We start from the raw sequence: 14993 nt of genomic DNA on the forward strand, positions 1-14993 counted from the left end.
TTTTTGTGGTATGCGGGCCTCTCACTGTTGTGGCCTCTCCCGTTGTGGAGCACAGGCTCTGGACGCTCAGGCTCAGCAGCCATGGCTCACAGGCCCAGCCGCTCCGCAGCATGTGGGATCTTCGCGGACCGGGGAACGAACCCGTGTCCCCTGCATCGGCAGGCGGACCCTCAACCACTGCGCCACCAGGGAAGCCCCCCAGATGTTTTTTTAACATTCTTCTTTTCTTCATATGGTATATTTTTCAGTCTTTTCTTCAACCTGGTTACTTTTTCACCTAGATATGTTACATCTTCTCAGTGTTTCTTTTACAGTGTGATCCTGAGAGCTAAATGTAGTAATGTACATACAGTGTAATTACTTCACAATACAATGGAACTCTTGTGTCATTCCGTGGTGACATTCTAGCCACCATTTCCTAAGCTGACATCAGCTTATTTTGGCCGTCTCGTCACACTGTTGAGCTTTCACTTTTACTCCATCAGGTCTTTTTCTCATGTATTGTTTAGTTGTATCTTCCTATTTTATGCCTAGTTAATTGGTTTTTTTTTTTTTTGAGCATCACTTTTTAAATCTGTTTTTTACTTAAAAATAGGTAATTGGTTTTTAAAACTTAGCGAACTTCACATTTATTTTTGTTAAAGTGGTCCCCTTTATCTTGCCCTGGCATTTTGTGGCAAAACTTCCACCCTGTAAGTGTGTGGATGTCTGAATGTCCATTTTTCAAGAGGAAGGATAATGCTAGAAAAGGCACCCTAAGTTCAGGAAGAGGTCTTTAGGGTAAGATATGTTAATTGAATGGAAATAAAGAGGAAAACCAGGTAAGAAAGTGGATATTTGGTGCATGTTGAAGAAATTGAGAGGCAGATGGAAAGAAGTAAGTTATTGGAGTACATTAACCACATGAAAACTTTTAAATAGAGAGTAGCAACTCAGGAGTTATTTATAACAGGCAAGTAAAAAGATCCTAGAGATGAGAGACCTGATGGCGATGTGCTGGGTGAGAACCAGGCTAGTAGAGAACCTCCAGGGGAAGGAGAAGAAGTCGCCTTTTCTTGAGCATTTATTCTAAACACTTTACATGGAGTGTTTATTTGGTCCCCACAGTTGTAAGGCAGGGTTTCGTTGGCCGTATAGCAATTGAAGGGGCCAACTAAAAGGTTATAGATAAGCTTTAGCATCAGTCTGAAACAGGGGTGGAAACTGGCAAGCCATTAGGCCAAAAGAGGCCCAGGGTTGTGTTTTGTTTGGCAGTATTCTTTTGGGTGGTGGTGTGGCCCACGTGCTGTAATTTTTTAAATTATTATTATTTTTAAAATATTTATTTAATTTGGTTGCGCCGGGTCTTAGCTGCAACAGGTGGGCTCCTTTGTTGCGGCCCCAGGGCTCCTTAGTTGTGGCATGCGAACCATCAGTTGCAGCATGCACGTGGGATCTAGTTCCCCGACCAGGGATCGAACCGGGCCCCCTGCATTGGGAGCGTGGAGTCTTAACCACTGTACCACCAGGAAAGTCCCTATTATTATTATTTTAAAAACACAATATGATTATATTTTAGTACACAACCAAAATACAAAACACCGTAGTAAGTTGACAGCAGTAGAACATGGTATTTCATTTGCATTGCATAACAGATGGTTAACATTCTTAGTTGTAAATGAGTTCTCCACATGCTTTTTTTTTTTTTTTCTCCTGGTACGTGGGCCTCTCACTGTTGTGGCCTCTCCCGTTGCAGAGCACAGGCTCCGGACGCGCAGGTTCAGCGGCCATGGCTCACGGGCCCAGCCGCTCCGCGGCATGTGGGATCTTCCTGAACTGGGGCACAAACCCGTGTCCCCTGCATCGGCAGGCAGACTCCCAACCACTGCGCCACCAGGGAAGCCCCTCCGCATGCTTTTAAAAAGGCACTGGGACTAGGCAGGTATTAAGCTTAGTGGCAATACAGGGAACTTTGCTCCTGTTTTATTTGCTACCCTTTTCATGCATTTACAGTAATTGCCCACTGTCTGCATTTGAAATTGTGACTCCTGCCTCTCAGGACCAATTCACCATCAATGGAACAAAGTAACAATGTGTAACCCTTTGGCTTATTAAGATGATAATTGTATCAAGTAATTTACTGTATGCCTTTAAGCCATCCATTTGTATGTACTAATAGTATGTACCTTGAGACTTCTTTACGTGAAGACTAGAGTTTTTTCCCCATCCTGTGTTGTTAAAAAGATGCATTATCGGGCTTCCCTGATGGCGCAGTGGTTGAGAGTCCGCCTGCCGATGCAGGGGACACGGGTTCGTGCCCCGGTCCGGGAGGATCCCACATGCCGCGGAGCGGCTGGGCTCGTGAGCCATGGCCGCCGAGCCTGCGCGTCGGGAGCCTGTGCTCTGCAACGGGAGAGGCCACAACAGTGAGAGGCCCGCGTACTGCAAAAAAAAAATTAAATTAAAAAAAATTTAAAAAAGATGTATTATGGACAGAGAGTTACCATAAAGAAGTAGAGAGAGAAGAAAAGAATCCTCTAATCTACTAGTTTTCATCAGTTGGTTCTTAACCTTTAACTTTTCTTGGGTTAAGGTCCTCTTTCAGAATCTTTTGAAAACTTTGAATTCTCATCTCAAAAAATTTTATACACACCTATCCATAGACCTCAGGTTCAGAATCCCTTTAAAGTTATGACGCTAAGGTATCATCTGTTTAGGGAGCTTTAGTCACATTTCAGTACATGGACTAAGGACTAGCTTATCCCAAAGCTGAAGTCCCATCTTGAGAGCTTATTTTTTTGTTATCATAGTGTGATAAGTTTTTCCCCATTCACTTCTAAAACCTCTCTTTTCTTTGAAAGTAGTTATCGTCTAATGAACAAATTCAGTTTAATGCTCTGTTTAAATTTTACACCGGTTACCTTATACCAAATGTGTTTTATTTTATTTTCTTATTATTTTTTTTAACATCTTTATTGGGGTATAATTGCTTTACAATGGTGTGTTAGTTTCTGCTTTATAACAGAGTGAATCAGTTATACATATACATATGTTCCCATATCTCTTCCCTCTTTGTCTCCCTCCCTCCCACCCTCCCTATCCCACCCCTCCAGGCAGCCACAGAGAACCGAGCCGGTATCCCTGTGCCATGTGGCTGCTTCCCACTGGCTATCTACCTTACGTTTGTTAGTATATATATGTCCATGTCTCTCTCTCGCCCTATCACATCTCACCCTTCCCCCTCCCCATATCCTCAAATCTGTTCTCCAGTAGGTCTGTGTCTTTATTCCTGTTTTACCCCTAGGTTCTTCATAACATTTTTTTTTCCCTTAAATTCCATATATACGTGTTAGCATACGGTATTTGTCCTTCTCTTTCTGACACTTCACTCTGTATGACAGACTCTAGATCTATCCACCTCATTACAAATAGCTCAATTTCGTTTCTTTTTATGGCTGAGTAATATTCCATTGTATATATGTGCCACATCTTCTTTATCCATTCATCCGACGATGGGCACTTAGGTTGTTTCCATCTCCGGGCTATTGTAAATAGAGCTGCAATGAACATTTTGGTACATGACTCTTTCTGAATTCTGGTTTCCTCAGGGTATATACCTAGTAGTGGGATTGCTGGGTCATATGGTAGTTCTATTTGTAGTTTTTTAAGGAACCTCCATACTGTTCTCCATAGTGGCTGAACCAATTCACATTCCCACCAGCAGTGCAAGAGTGTTCCCTTTTCTCCACACCCTCTCCAGCATTTATTGTTTCTAGATTTTTTGATGATGGCCATTCTGACTGGTGTGAGATGATATCTCATTGTAGTTTTGATTCCAAATGTGTTTTAAATTGACCCTCTAAGTTTTAGTGTTCCTTTGAAAGGTAATCATTACTTTTCTTGATTTATTAATGTGGGGGAGGCAGAGCTGAACTGTGACCCTCAGAAGCTTCACCTTTTTTATTGACTTATTTATTTATTGGCTGCACTGGGTCTTGGTTGCGGCATGCGAGAGCTTTAGTTGCAGCATGCATGCGGGATCTAGTTCCCCAATCAGGGATCAAACCCGGGCCCCCTGCATTGGGAGTGTGGAGTCTTACCTGCTGGACCACCAGGGAAGTCCCAGAAGCTTTACTTCTGCTCCCTATTTATATGAGAGCTTGCCGATTTGACCAATCTGAATACCAAGTGCCCCAGAACTCTTTGGTGGATCTGCCAATTTGTAGTGCTAATGACCAGTAAGGAGTCCAGTTTCTGGATGCATTTTGAGTAGTTGATCTGTTCTTTGTTTTTGCTCGTTCTTCTTCCTCCTAAGAGATAAAATACCTTATTTCTCTTATTCCCTACTGCAGGGAAATTAGCCTATAAAGGGTCAGTTAGTAGATACCTTAGGCTTTGTGGGCTATATGTGCTCTTTTGTAACCACTCCACTCTGCTGTTGTAGTGTGAAAGCAGCCAGCTAGCTGTCGGGTATGGCTGTGTTCCTGTAAAACATTTACTTATAAAAACAGACGATGGGACCTCCCTGGTGGCACATGGTTAAGAATCTGCCTGCCAATGCAGGGGACACGGGATCAAGCCCTGGTCCGGGAAGCTCTCACATGCCGCGGGGCAACTCAGCCCTTGCGCCACAACTACTGAGCCTGCGTGCCACAGCTACTGAAGCCCGCGCACCTAGAACCTGTGCTCCGCAACAAGAGAAGACACTGCAGTGAGAAGCCCCCACGCTGCAATGAAGAGTAGCTCCCGCTCGCCACGACTAGAGAAAACCCGTGCACAACAATGAAGACACAATGCAGCCAAAAATAAAATAAATAAATAAAATTTAAAAACAAAAACAGTTGATGGCTGGATTTGGCCCACAGGCCATAGGTTGCCACACTCCATCTTAGCACAGTGTTGTACAATAGAATTTCCTTTAACGACAGAAGTGTTCTGTAGCTGTGCTGCCCAGTATAGTAGCCACTACTCACATGTAGCTACTGAGTACTTGGAATGTGGTAAGGTAACTGAGGAGCTGGATGTTTACATTTGCTTATTCTAATTAATTTAGCTACAGCATCGGACACTGTAGCCATAGTGCCCTGCATGGTGCCTTGAACAGGGACATGGTGAATGTTTCTTGCAATGAAATTGGCAAATTAAACTTCTCATCTGTTGTTACCAATAGGATAAAATGATGACAGAGAGAACCCTGTTGAAGGAGCGTTACCAGGAGGTCCTGGACAAGCAGAGGCAAGTGGAGAATCAGCTCCAAGTGCAATTAAAGCAACTTCAGCAAAGGAGAGAAGAAGAAATGAAGAATCACCAGGTATTCTGCTTATATTAAAATTGGCAATAAGTAAAGCAATAGTCCCTAATCAGACTTTAATTTTGTTTTCAAATTAATAGAAATAAAAAAGCAGTATTTAACTTTTTAATGGTTATCATAGAATTTTAAGGATAAATAAGAACCTTCGAGGGCATCTTGTCCAAACTCTCACTCCTATTTTGGTTCAGGGAGGAAAGGATTATTTATTTATTTATTTGTTTGTTTGTTTGTTTATTTTCGGTACGCGGGCCTCTCACTGCCGCGGCCTCTCCCGTTGCAGAGCACAGGCTCTGGACGCGCAGGCTCAGCGGCCATGGCTGACGGGCCCAGCCGCTCTGCGGCATGGGGGATCTTCCCAGACCGGGGCACGAACCCGTGTCCCCTGCATCGGCAGGCGGACTCTCAACCACTGCACCACCAGGGAAGCCCAGGATTATTTATTTAATATATTTGTTTGACTGCCTACCTGGAAAGTCATTCGATTAGACTCCTGTCTCACACTATATTTAAAAATACAATTCTAAGTAAATTAAAAAATTTACTGGAAAAAAATTTTAAATCAGAAGAAAATTTAGAAGAATATTTATATACCTGAAGTTGCAAGAGATCATTTTAACCCAGGCAGAAAACCTAGAAGATTTTTTAAAATTAATTATATATAATTAAAAATTTTGGCATGGCAAATGATACAGAAAACAGTCAAAAGATCAATATTAGACTGAGAGAAAATATTTATAGCACATCTGATGAAGGGTTTAAGATGTCATTCTGAGATTCCTACAAATTCATGGTAAAAGCCAAACAATCTAGAGAAAAACTAGGAAAGGTTACTGTATTACTTTCCTATTGTAAAAGTTTTCTACTGTAATAGTTTCCCATTGCTGCTGTAACAAGTTGTCGTGAATTTAGAGCTTAAAACAACACATCTTTATTATCTTACAGTTCTGTAGGTCAGAAGTCCAACGTGGGTGTCACTGGGCTAAAATCAAGGTATTAGGAGGGGAGCATTCCTTTCTGGGGACTCTAGGGGAGAATACATTTCCCTGCATTTCTGGCTTCTAGAGGCTGTTTGCATTCCTTTACCTGTGCGCGCGCCCCCCCCACCCCCATCTCCATCTTCAGAGTCAGCAACGTTGCATTTCTGTAACTGTTCTTCCCTAATCACATCTTCCTCTGATCACAACTGGGAAAGTTTCTCTGCTTTTAAAGACCCATTTGTGGTTAGATTGGGCCCACCCCGATAATCCAGGATTGTCTCCCTATCTCTTTTGCTATGCAAGGTAACATAGGTTCCAAGGAGTAGAACATGGACATTTTTGTGGGGAAGAGGTTATTATTTTTCCCATAGCAGTCACAAACAGTAATTCACAGAAGAGGAAAAGCAAATGGGTAACAAATGTATGAAAATAAACTCAGCCTTTCTAGTGTCGATCCATTTGTATAGCAAATATTTTTTGAGTTCCTGATGTACGCTCTGAAGATTTAGTCGTGAACGAAACATAGTCTCTGCCTTCATTGAATGCTTATTCTAGTTGGAGGAGACAGACAATAAAAACAGTAAAAGAACAGGAGGTAGTGAAATGCTCATTAAAATTACTAGATACCATTCCTCCTTCTTTCCCAAGAGATTGGGAAAAATGAAATAAGTTGTCAAAGGTAAGGAAAAATGAACTCTTTCTAGACATTGGAAGGAGTGTGAATTGTTATGACCATTTTAGAAAAGATATTAGGGCGACTTCCCTGGTGGTCCAGTGGTTAAGACTCCGAGCTTCCAATGCAGGGGGCGCAGGTTCAATTCCTGGTTGGGGAACCAAGAATCCCGCATGCTGTGCAGCATGCCAAAAAGTTAAGTAAATAAATAAACAAGTAAATAAGTATATAAATAAATAAAGTCTGAAGAAAAAAGATATTAAGAATTGTCACTTAAAATTTTAAAATATATATATACCTTGACTTAGCAGTCTCATTGTTAGGAGTCTATTCTACAGAAATAAAAGCTTTTGTATGAAAATATAGGCATACAGGATGTTTATTGTAGTATTATTTGTAGTTACAAGAAAACTGAAATCAACCTTAACAGGATGGACTCTTAACAGAGACTGGTTGACTAAATTCGTTATAGACATGTCATGTCATGTTATACAGCTATTTTTTAGTTTGATCTATATTTATCGATAGTATGCTCATGTCAGGTGAACAAAAGCAAGATGCAGAATAGTGTATATAAAATTACCTCATTATATAGAAAACAAAAAAGCAAATACGTACGTAAGTACACATCTGTTTGTGTAAGAATGGAGAAAGATGTGAAAGCATAGAACAAAACACCTAACACATTGATTACTTTATGGGTGGAATTGGTGTGAATTAGGGGTGACTTAACTTTATTACTTTTTGTTTGACTTCTTATTATAAATATATATGTATATAGTTAAATAATTTAAAAAGAATAAAGATAACCCCTATGCATAATAAAGTAGAGCTGTAACAAAACAAAACAAGACCATATTTGTTGGAAGTAGCAAACTCCCACCCTGTGCAAGAATGCCTTTCTCAGCAGTCTTGACAGGTGTTCATTCAGCCTTTATTTGAGCACCAGTAATGGAGAGCTTATTGCTTCACAAGGCAGTAAATTCCATTTTTGAACAGTTGTGATTGTTAGAAATTCTTTTCTCCTATTGAATTGAAATCTGCTTTATTATAACTTACTCCCTTTTGGGACTTTTTTGACTGCTTTTTGACTCATCAACCAGATTCCTTCAATTCAATTTGAAATCACTAAAGTCAATACGTTAATTTGAGATAGTTGAAAGTAACCTTCAGACCAAAAGAACTAATTCATTTCCTTCTTTATTTGTGTGTGACTATAATTGTGCGGGACTTAGGAGATATTAAAGGCTATCCAGGACGTAACAATAAAGCGAGAAGAAACAAAGAAGAAGATAGAGAAAGAAAAGAAGGAGTTTTTGCAGAAGGAGCAGGATCTGAAAGCTGAAATTGAGAAGCTTTGTGAGAAGGGCCGAAGGTAAATGATGCTGTTAAGAATAAAAACCCTGGGTTTATGTGTGTGTTTGTACATAATGGGCCGGTTCTATTTGTGTTTCTACTTTCTTTTCTTTCAGTCTCATTTTTATTTGAAAAACAAGTGCACAAATTAAAATCCTTTAGTGATTTTAGCTTTTTCAGCACCCTATGTTAAATTTAATAAAAAGTGTTTCAGGGATTCATCAGTACATTGAAATAACAGCAGCTCATTGTTTGGTCCCAAGTATGATCAAGATTTTGATATATATCTAACACCTATTTCACTTGCCTTATCTGATGTTTTACAGGTTAGGCTATGAGGCTACTTTGATTATGTTAAATTCAGCACCAAAACCAAATTTCAAACTAACATTGCAAGCTGTTTGCAAAGCTATTTAATGGATCTGTGTCCTTTTCAGGGTACTGCAGCAAGGCTAAGGCGGGCATAGAATTTGGTCATAGTTTCAGTTTTCTAAGTTTCTTAATGTGACCTGTTTGGAAGCCAAAATAGTTGTGAATATTGTGATTTTATTTAAATTCTACTAAAATGCATTTTTATTTATCAAGAAAATCTTGGCTTGCTAATGTGTCAGAGAGCTAAGTGAAAAGTAGCAGGATACTTGGAAAATGATTCAGCAAATGAGGAAAGATGATAAATAAGACAGGACATTTTGGAATAATTGGGAAAATTTGGATATGGATTACGTATTAGGTAATATTGTATCAGTGGTAAATATTTTGCGTGTGATTATGTAGAAGGTTCTTATTCTTAAGAGATACTTGCTGAAGTTTTAGGGGTTGTCATGATGTCTATAACTTTCAGGTGGTTCAGACGGAGAAGTAAAGTGGCAAAAAGCGTTAACAGCTGGTGAATCCAGATGAAGGGCATGTGTTCACTGGACTATTCTGTTAACTTTACTGTTGGTTTGAAGTTTTCAAAGAAAAAGTTGCAGGAGTGGGGGTAGATATAGGGAGAAATTAGCCAGGAAACGAATAGGGAAGAAGACATTGTGGGCAGGGGACCTACTGACGAGAGAGATTAGCAACTGAGATGTGAGGTAGAGAGGAATGAGGCTAGTGGAGGAGGCAGAAGCCCGATCACAAAGGCTCAGATCCCGTGTAAGGAGTTTGAGATTTTCCCTGATAGAGACTAGAGAGTTTTAAGGAGGGGGTGGGGATCAGAGGATGAGATTTGCACTTTATTTATTTATTTTCAATTAAAAAATTTGTAATTGAAGTATGGTTGATTTATAATATATTAGTTTCAGATGTACAATGTAGTGATTTAAGACCTCTATGGATTATATTTAAAGTTATTATAAAATATTGGCTGTATTCCCTGTGCTGTATACTATATCCTTATAGCTTACTTATTTTATACACAGTGGTTTGTACTTCTTAGTCCCCTCCCCCTATCTTGCCCCTCCCCCCACCTCCCCACTGGCAACCACCTGTTTGATCTCTGTATCTGTGAGTCTGTTTCTGTTTTGTTACATTCATTCATTCTTTTCACTTTTTAGATTCCACATATGAGTGATGACATACAGTATTGTGTTTTTCTATCTGATTTATTTCACTTAGCATAATGCCCTCCAGGTCCATCCATGTTGTTGCGAATGGCAAAATTCCATTCTTTTTTATGGCTGAGTAGTATTCCATTGTGTGTGTGTGTGTGTGTGTGTGTGTGTGTGTGTGTGTGTGTGTGTATTACCACATCTCTTTTATCCATTCATCTGTTGTTGGACACTTAGGTTGCTTCCATATTTTGGCAACTGTAAATAGAGATTTACAGTTTAGATAGTTGATGATGCCAGTTGGAGAATAGACTGGAGTAGTGTAGAGGACCAGTTAGGAGACTTATCTGTCAGAGCCTGCGTTACAGTAATGGTGGCCAAAACTGAAGTGCTGCAGTGGGGAGGGGAGATGTGAATCCATTTGTAAGGTGTTAAGGGTAGCACTAATAGGTGGACAGGGAAGAGTTATAGAAATGCCCATATTTCTGGCTTGGAAAATTGGGGAAATAATGGGGTTTTCAAATAAGATGTCTTATTCAGTTACCCACTTGACAAGTTTCAAGTTAAATTCTACCTCCTTTGTAAAATCTTCCTTATCCAGTTCTTCCTGAACTAATCTCTCCCTCCTCAGAACATCTATACAGCTCTCTGCTGATTTTGCTTATTTTTTAATTTTTATTTATTTATTTATTTTTTTGCGGTACGCGGGCCTCTCACTGTTGTGGCCTCTCCCGTTGCGGAGCACAGGCTCCGGACGCGCAGGCTCAGTGGCCATGGCCCACGGGCCCGGCCGCTCCGCGGCATGTGGGATCTTCCTGGACCGGGGCATGAACCCATGTCCTCTGCATTGGCAGGCGACTCTCAACCACTGCGCCACCAGGGAAGCCCCCTGATTTTGCTTATTTTTGTATTATACTGTACTCTACATTTTTTTCTACCTGTGTATGTCTTGGCTGGCCATTGATATTGTAAGCCTCTTGAGGATAAAGACTGGACTCTCCCTCTTCATATGTATTTAAAAATTTTTTTTTTACTCTTTTGTGTTCTTTTACACTTAGCTCAGTGCTATATACTGATAATTATTGGACAAATATTTGTTGAATTACTGGATAGGAAATTAAATTTCACCTTGATATTATAGATGAATTTACATAATAGAAATTTGCTAAGTGCTTTGTATTGTTTGAAGGTAATCACTGTGTCTTTTAATGTAATTATAATTTTTAAAGAAGACACCATAAACTGACCAAAAAAAAAAGACCAGATATTCAGTTTAGTCACATATTTGATTTTTTTTCTCCTTGACACCTGGCTGCTTTATAATGGACATGGTCTTGCCTTTGTGGGGACACTTTCTCGTTTCCAGCTTGCATCCTTCAAGATTATTGCTGGTATTAGAAAGGTGAGGCTTCCAAGCTAGTTCTCTTCTAGGGCCGAACTTCTTTTTAAGCTCCCTGCCTTTAATAGTGACTCATCGAGAATAATAGCAAATAAGGCTCTTCTTGAATAAAGATGGTGAGCTTGTGCTTTAAGAGACATCATCAGTTGATTCACAAAGGTAGGTTGGGACCAGTAGCAGAAAAATTGCAATATCAAGCAAGGGTCTTCTTTTTTAAAATGCTCTGAGCTTGCCTGATGAACTCGTGATAGAGTAATAGGTAAATAGCAGATCAAGGGAGTTAATGTTGGAAGCATTACTTTGGATGTGATATAAGAGTTTATGCTATATTGAAATTGACAGGGTGCAAGAGGATTCTTTTTGGAAATTTCTCACCAAATGCTAGTTTATTTAACTGGTATGCTTTGAAGTCCTAATAGCTTGTCTGGCAATCAGTAAATCTAGTGAGTATTTCTTAGGTGCAAAGCAGTGAGCCAGACTGTTCAGCATCCTGTATTTTGACCACAGCCTTCAGTCCGTCCAGCTTTCTGTCTCATTCCCAGTAAATGTACACTTTGACATCACGTCCTCTTTCTTGTTTTTTGACTTCATTCCAGTTTCTCCCAGTCCTCCAGCTCCCTGGAAGCATTTCTTTGCCTAGCCAGACTGGACTCATGGTTCATTACTTGAATTTCTCCCTTACCATTACCATCAATTCTCTGGAGGCTTGTTCCTTTCCTTTCATTTTTCCATAGTACTCCAGTCCTGGGCCAAGTCAGCCCCCGCACCTACCCCCCCCACCCCGCCCCCTCCGACATCTCTAGTCTTCTTATACTTGGGCTGCTGAGGGCTGCTGCAGGAGATCACACAGCTGTGTGTCTTGAGGCCAGAATAAATTTGACTTTCAAAAACACCCGGATCCTCAGGACTCCCTCTTCCTCTGAGGGCTGTCCCTAACTATTACCTCTCTTTCTAAACTTTCTGTCTCCACCACTTCTCTCCTTAGTCTTAGCAAATGATCTTGCCTTTTATTTGACTGAAAAAATAGGGGCCATCGAGTAAACCTTCCTTCAGTTTCCTATCAGCAGATACATCCATCTTTTCTTCCTGTCCTTGTATCTGAGTCTAAACTACCTGTGTGTGAATCCTGTTCCCTCTTGCTTTTCCCACTTCTCCATAAGTGACACCACACTCTCCTCCAGTGACTAAGCCGAATAACCAAGTCATTCTGAATTCTTCTGTTAGCCCCTCTCTGCTTTACCAAGTCCTGTAGATCCTTAATATTAGTTGTCCCTTTCTCTCCATTCACTCTGCCACTCTTAGTTCAGGTTTCTATCAGTTCTCCTAGATCCTGAGGCAGGCTACTGAACGTTCTTTGCCTCCAGTCTCCTGCATTTTCATTGGGCTAGTACAAATCTGTCGAAGAAATCTGTCAAAGAATACGGATCTGATAACGTCATTTCCCTGCTTAAAGTCCTTCATAGTTCCTAGGGTAAAGTTTAAACTCTTTAGTTTAATATAAGAGGCCCGAGGCCCTCAGTTATCTATCCCTGTTTATGTCCCTAGCTATATCTTTTACCATTCCCCCAAACCACCATGCTAGTTTATACCTAACTACTACATGTTGCATCCTGAACTCACTTAAAACTCAGCCTGTATCAACTGCTCTAGAAAGCTTTCCCAGATACTCCCCTTATCCTCCCCTTCACACACCCTGACCATTTAATTTAAATGACCCTCCTCCGTATTCACCTAGCATGGTATGTATGCTTCTGTCATAACACTGACCTCTGATGGTCTTTTGTGTTTACTGGAATGTTTCCCACATTATATAGTCAGCTTCTTGAGGGCAGGTATTTCGATTATCTATTGCTGTCAAAAAAACACGGTAAAACTTAGTGTCTTAAAACAGCAACAATATTTTATTATTTCTCTCAATTCTTTGGGTTGATTGAGTCTCAGATGGATGGTTCTTCTAGTGTCCTTTGGAGTCCTTCCTGTAGCTGCTTTTATGTGGCAACTGGGGCTGGAATGTCCAAGATGGCTTCATTCATATTTCTGCCTTGGCAGGGACACGTGGAAAGCTGAGTTCTGGTGGGACTCTGGGATGTCTAGGCCTTTTCACTCTATCTCTCCATGCTGTCTCAGGACTTTTTCCTCTCCAGGTGGTCTTTCCAGCTAAGGAGCCAGATTTCTTACCTGGTGGCTCAGGGCTCCCAAGAGTACAAAAGTGGAAGTTTCCAGGCTTTCTTAAGGCATAGACTTGGGACCAGTACAGTGCTACTACTGTGGCATTCTGTTGGTTAACATGAGTGACAGGGCCAGCCCAGATTCAGTGTGGGAGGGGACTGCAAGGAGGAGGCCTGGTTCACTGGGAGGACTCCATTTTTGGAGATTTGCTACCACGGTAAGTAACACATCTTGTTTAACTTTTTCTGCTCAGCATGTAATAGTTTCTTTTAGATACGGGAAATCATAGAAGTTATATAAACAGGGGTTACATAATTGGAGGTGTTTTAGAAGTATGCAGGATGAATTATGAGGAGAGACAGAGGCTGGGACCTCAACCAGTAAGCTCTTACAATAAAGTGAGTTTATAAGAATTATTATAAGACTAATGGTGGTTGAATGAAAAGGGAGAAATGGATTTAGGAGGGATTGGTGTTGGATTATTGTAAGGATTAGGACAGAGGGAGAAGTCAAAAATAACTTCATTGTTTTGACCCTGGGTAACTCTGTGCCGCCATGGGTAGTAATTGGGAAGTAGAATACCAGTTCTAAATTTTGAGGATAAAGTAATACTTTTGATGATACGGGACATGCAAGTTAAAATACTTAGTAGGCAATTAGAAATGGGGGACTTGAATACAGAAGGGATGCTATGTCTTCATTTGGAGTTGCATGTAGGTAATAGTTAAAATGATAGGAGTGAATTTTCTGTGGGAAAAAGTATAGAGTAGGGCTCAGTTCTGAACTTTGAGGTACACCTGCAGTTTGGGAGTAGAAAGAGGAAGAGAAGGCAAAAAGAGTAATCAGAGAAGGAAAAGGAAACAGTTTAAAATAGGGTTTCAACGGGAGAAGGTGGTTAACAGCGTCAGAAACTATAGGGTAGGAAATGAGAACCAGGTCTGAATAAAGCCTATTGGTAATTTTTAAAAAATTAATTAATTAATTTTTGGCTGCACTGGGTCTTTGTTGCTGCACTCGGGCTTTCTGTAGGTGCGGCGAGCGGGGGCTACTCTTTGTTGTGGTATGCAGGCTTCTCATTGCAGTGGCTTCTCTTGTTGCGGACCACGGGCTCTAGGCGCAAGGGCTTCAGTAGTTGTGACACGCGGGCTCAGTAGTTGTGGCGCACGGGCTTAGTTGCTGCGTGGCATGTGGGTTCTTTCCGGACCTGGGATTGAACCCGTGTCTCCTGCATTGGCCGGCGGATTCTTAACCACTGCACCACCAGGGAAGTCCCAAAGTCGTCTTCTTTTTGTTCAAGATTGCTTTGGATATTCTAGGTTGTTTGCACTTACATAAATATATTTGAGAAGCAGCTTATCATTTTCTACAAAAACAACAGATTTTCTGAGAGTTCTTAATATGATTGGATGCTTGATTTTGTCAAATGGTTTTTCTGCATCTGTTAAAATTATCAAATGCTTTTTCTCCTTTATTCTGTTAATATAGTGAATTACGTTGATTTATTTTCAATAAATAAACCAATTCTCCATTCTTGTGATTACACCCAACTTGGGCAAGATATGTTATTGTTTATATATTGCTGTATTTGACTTGCTAA

General features: G+C 40.6%; 1 protein-coding gene across 3 annotated transcripts in view; it reads left to right on the top strand.

Moving 5' to 3' along the window:
• The window catches only part of RNF214 (ring finger protein 214), a 49638-nt gene that overhangs the window by 6123 nt on the left and 28522 nt on the right, over positions 1–14993 (top strand). For all 3 annotated transcript variants that reach the window (XM_007446906.1, XM_007446907.1, XM_007446908.1), the window contains exons 5-6: positions 5150–5290; positions 8176–8315. In XM_007446906.1, the coding sequence (XP_007446968.1) occupies positions 5150–5290; positions 8176–8315 (281 nt within the window). The remainder of the gene's footprint in view (positions 1–5149; positions 5291–8175; positions 8316–14993) is intronic.

The sequence above is a fragment of the Lipotes vexillifer genome, unplaced genomic scaffold, assembly GCF_000442215.2.
Source record: "Lipotes vexillifer unplaced genomic scaffold, Lipotes_vexillifer_v1.1 scaffold1634, whole genome shotgun sequence".
Classification (NCBI taxonomy): domain Eukaryota; kingdom Metazoa; phylum Chordata; class Mammalia; order Artiodactyla; family Lipotidae; genus Lipotes; species Lipotes vexillifer.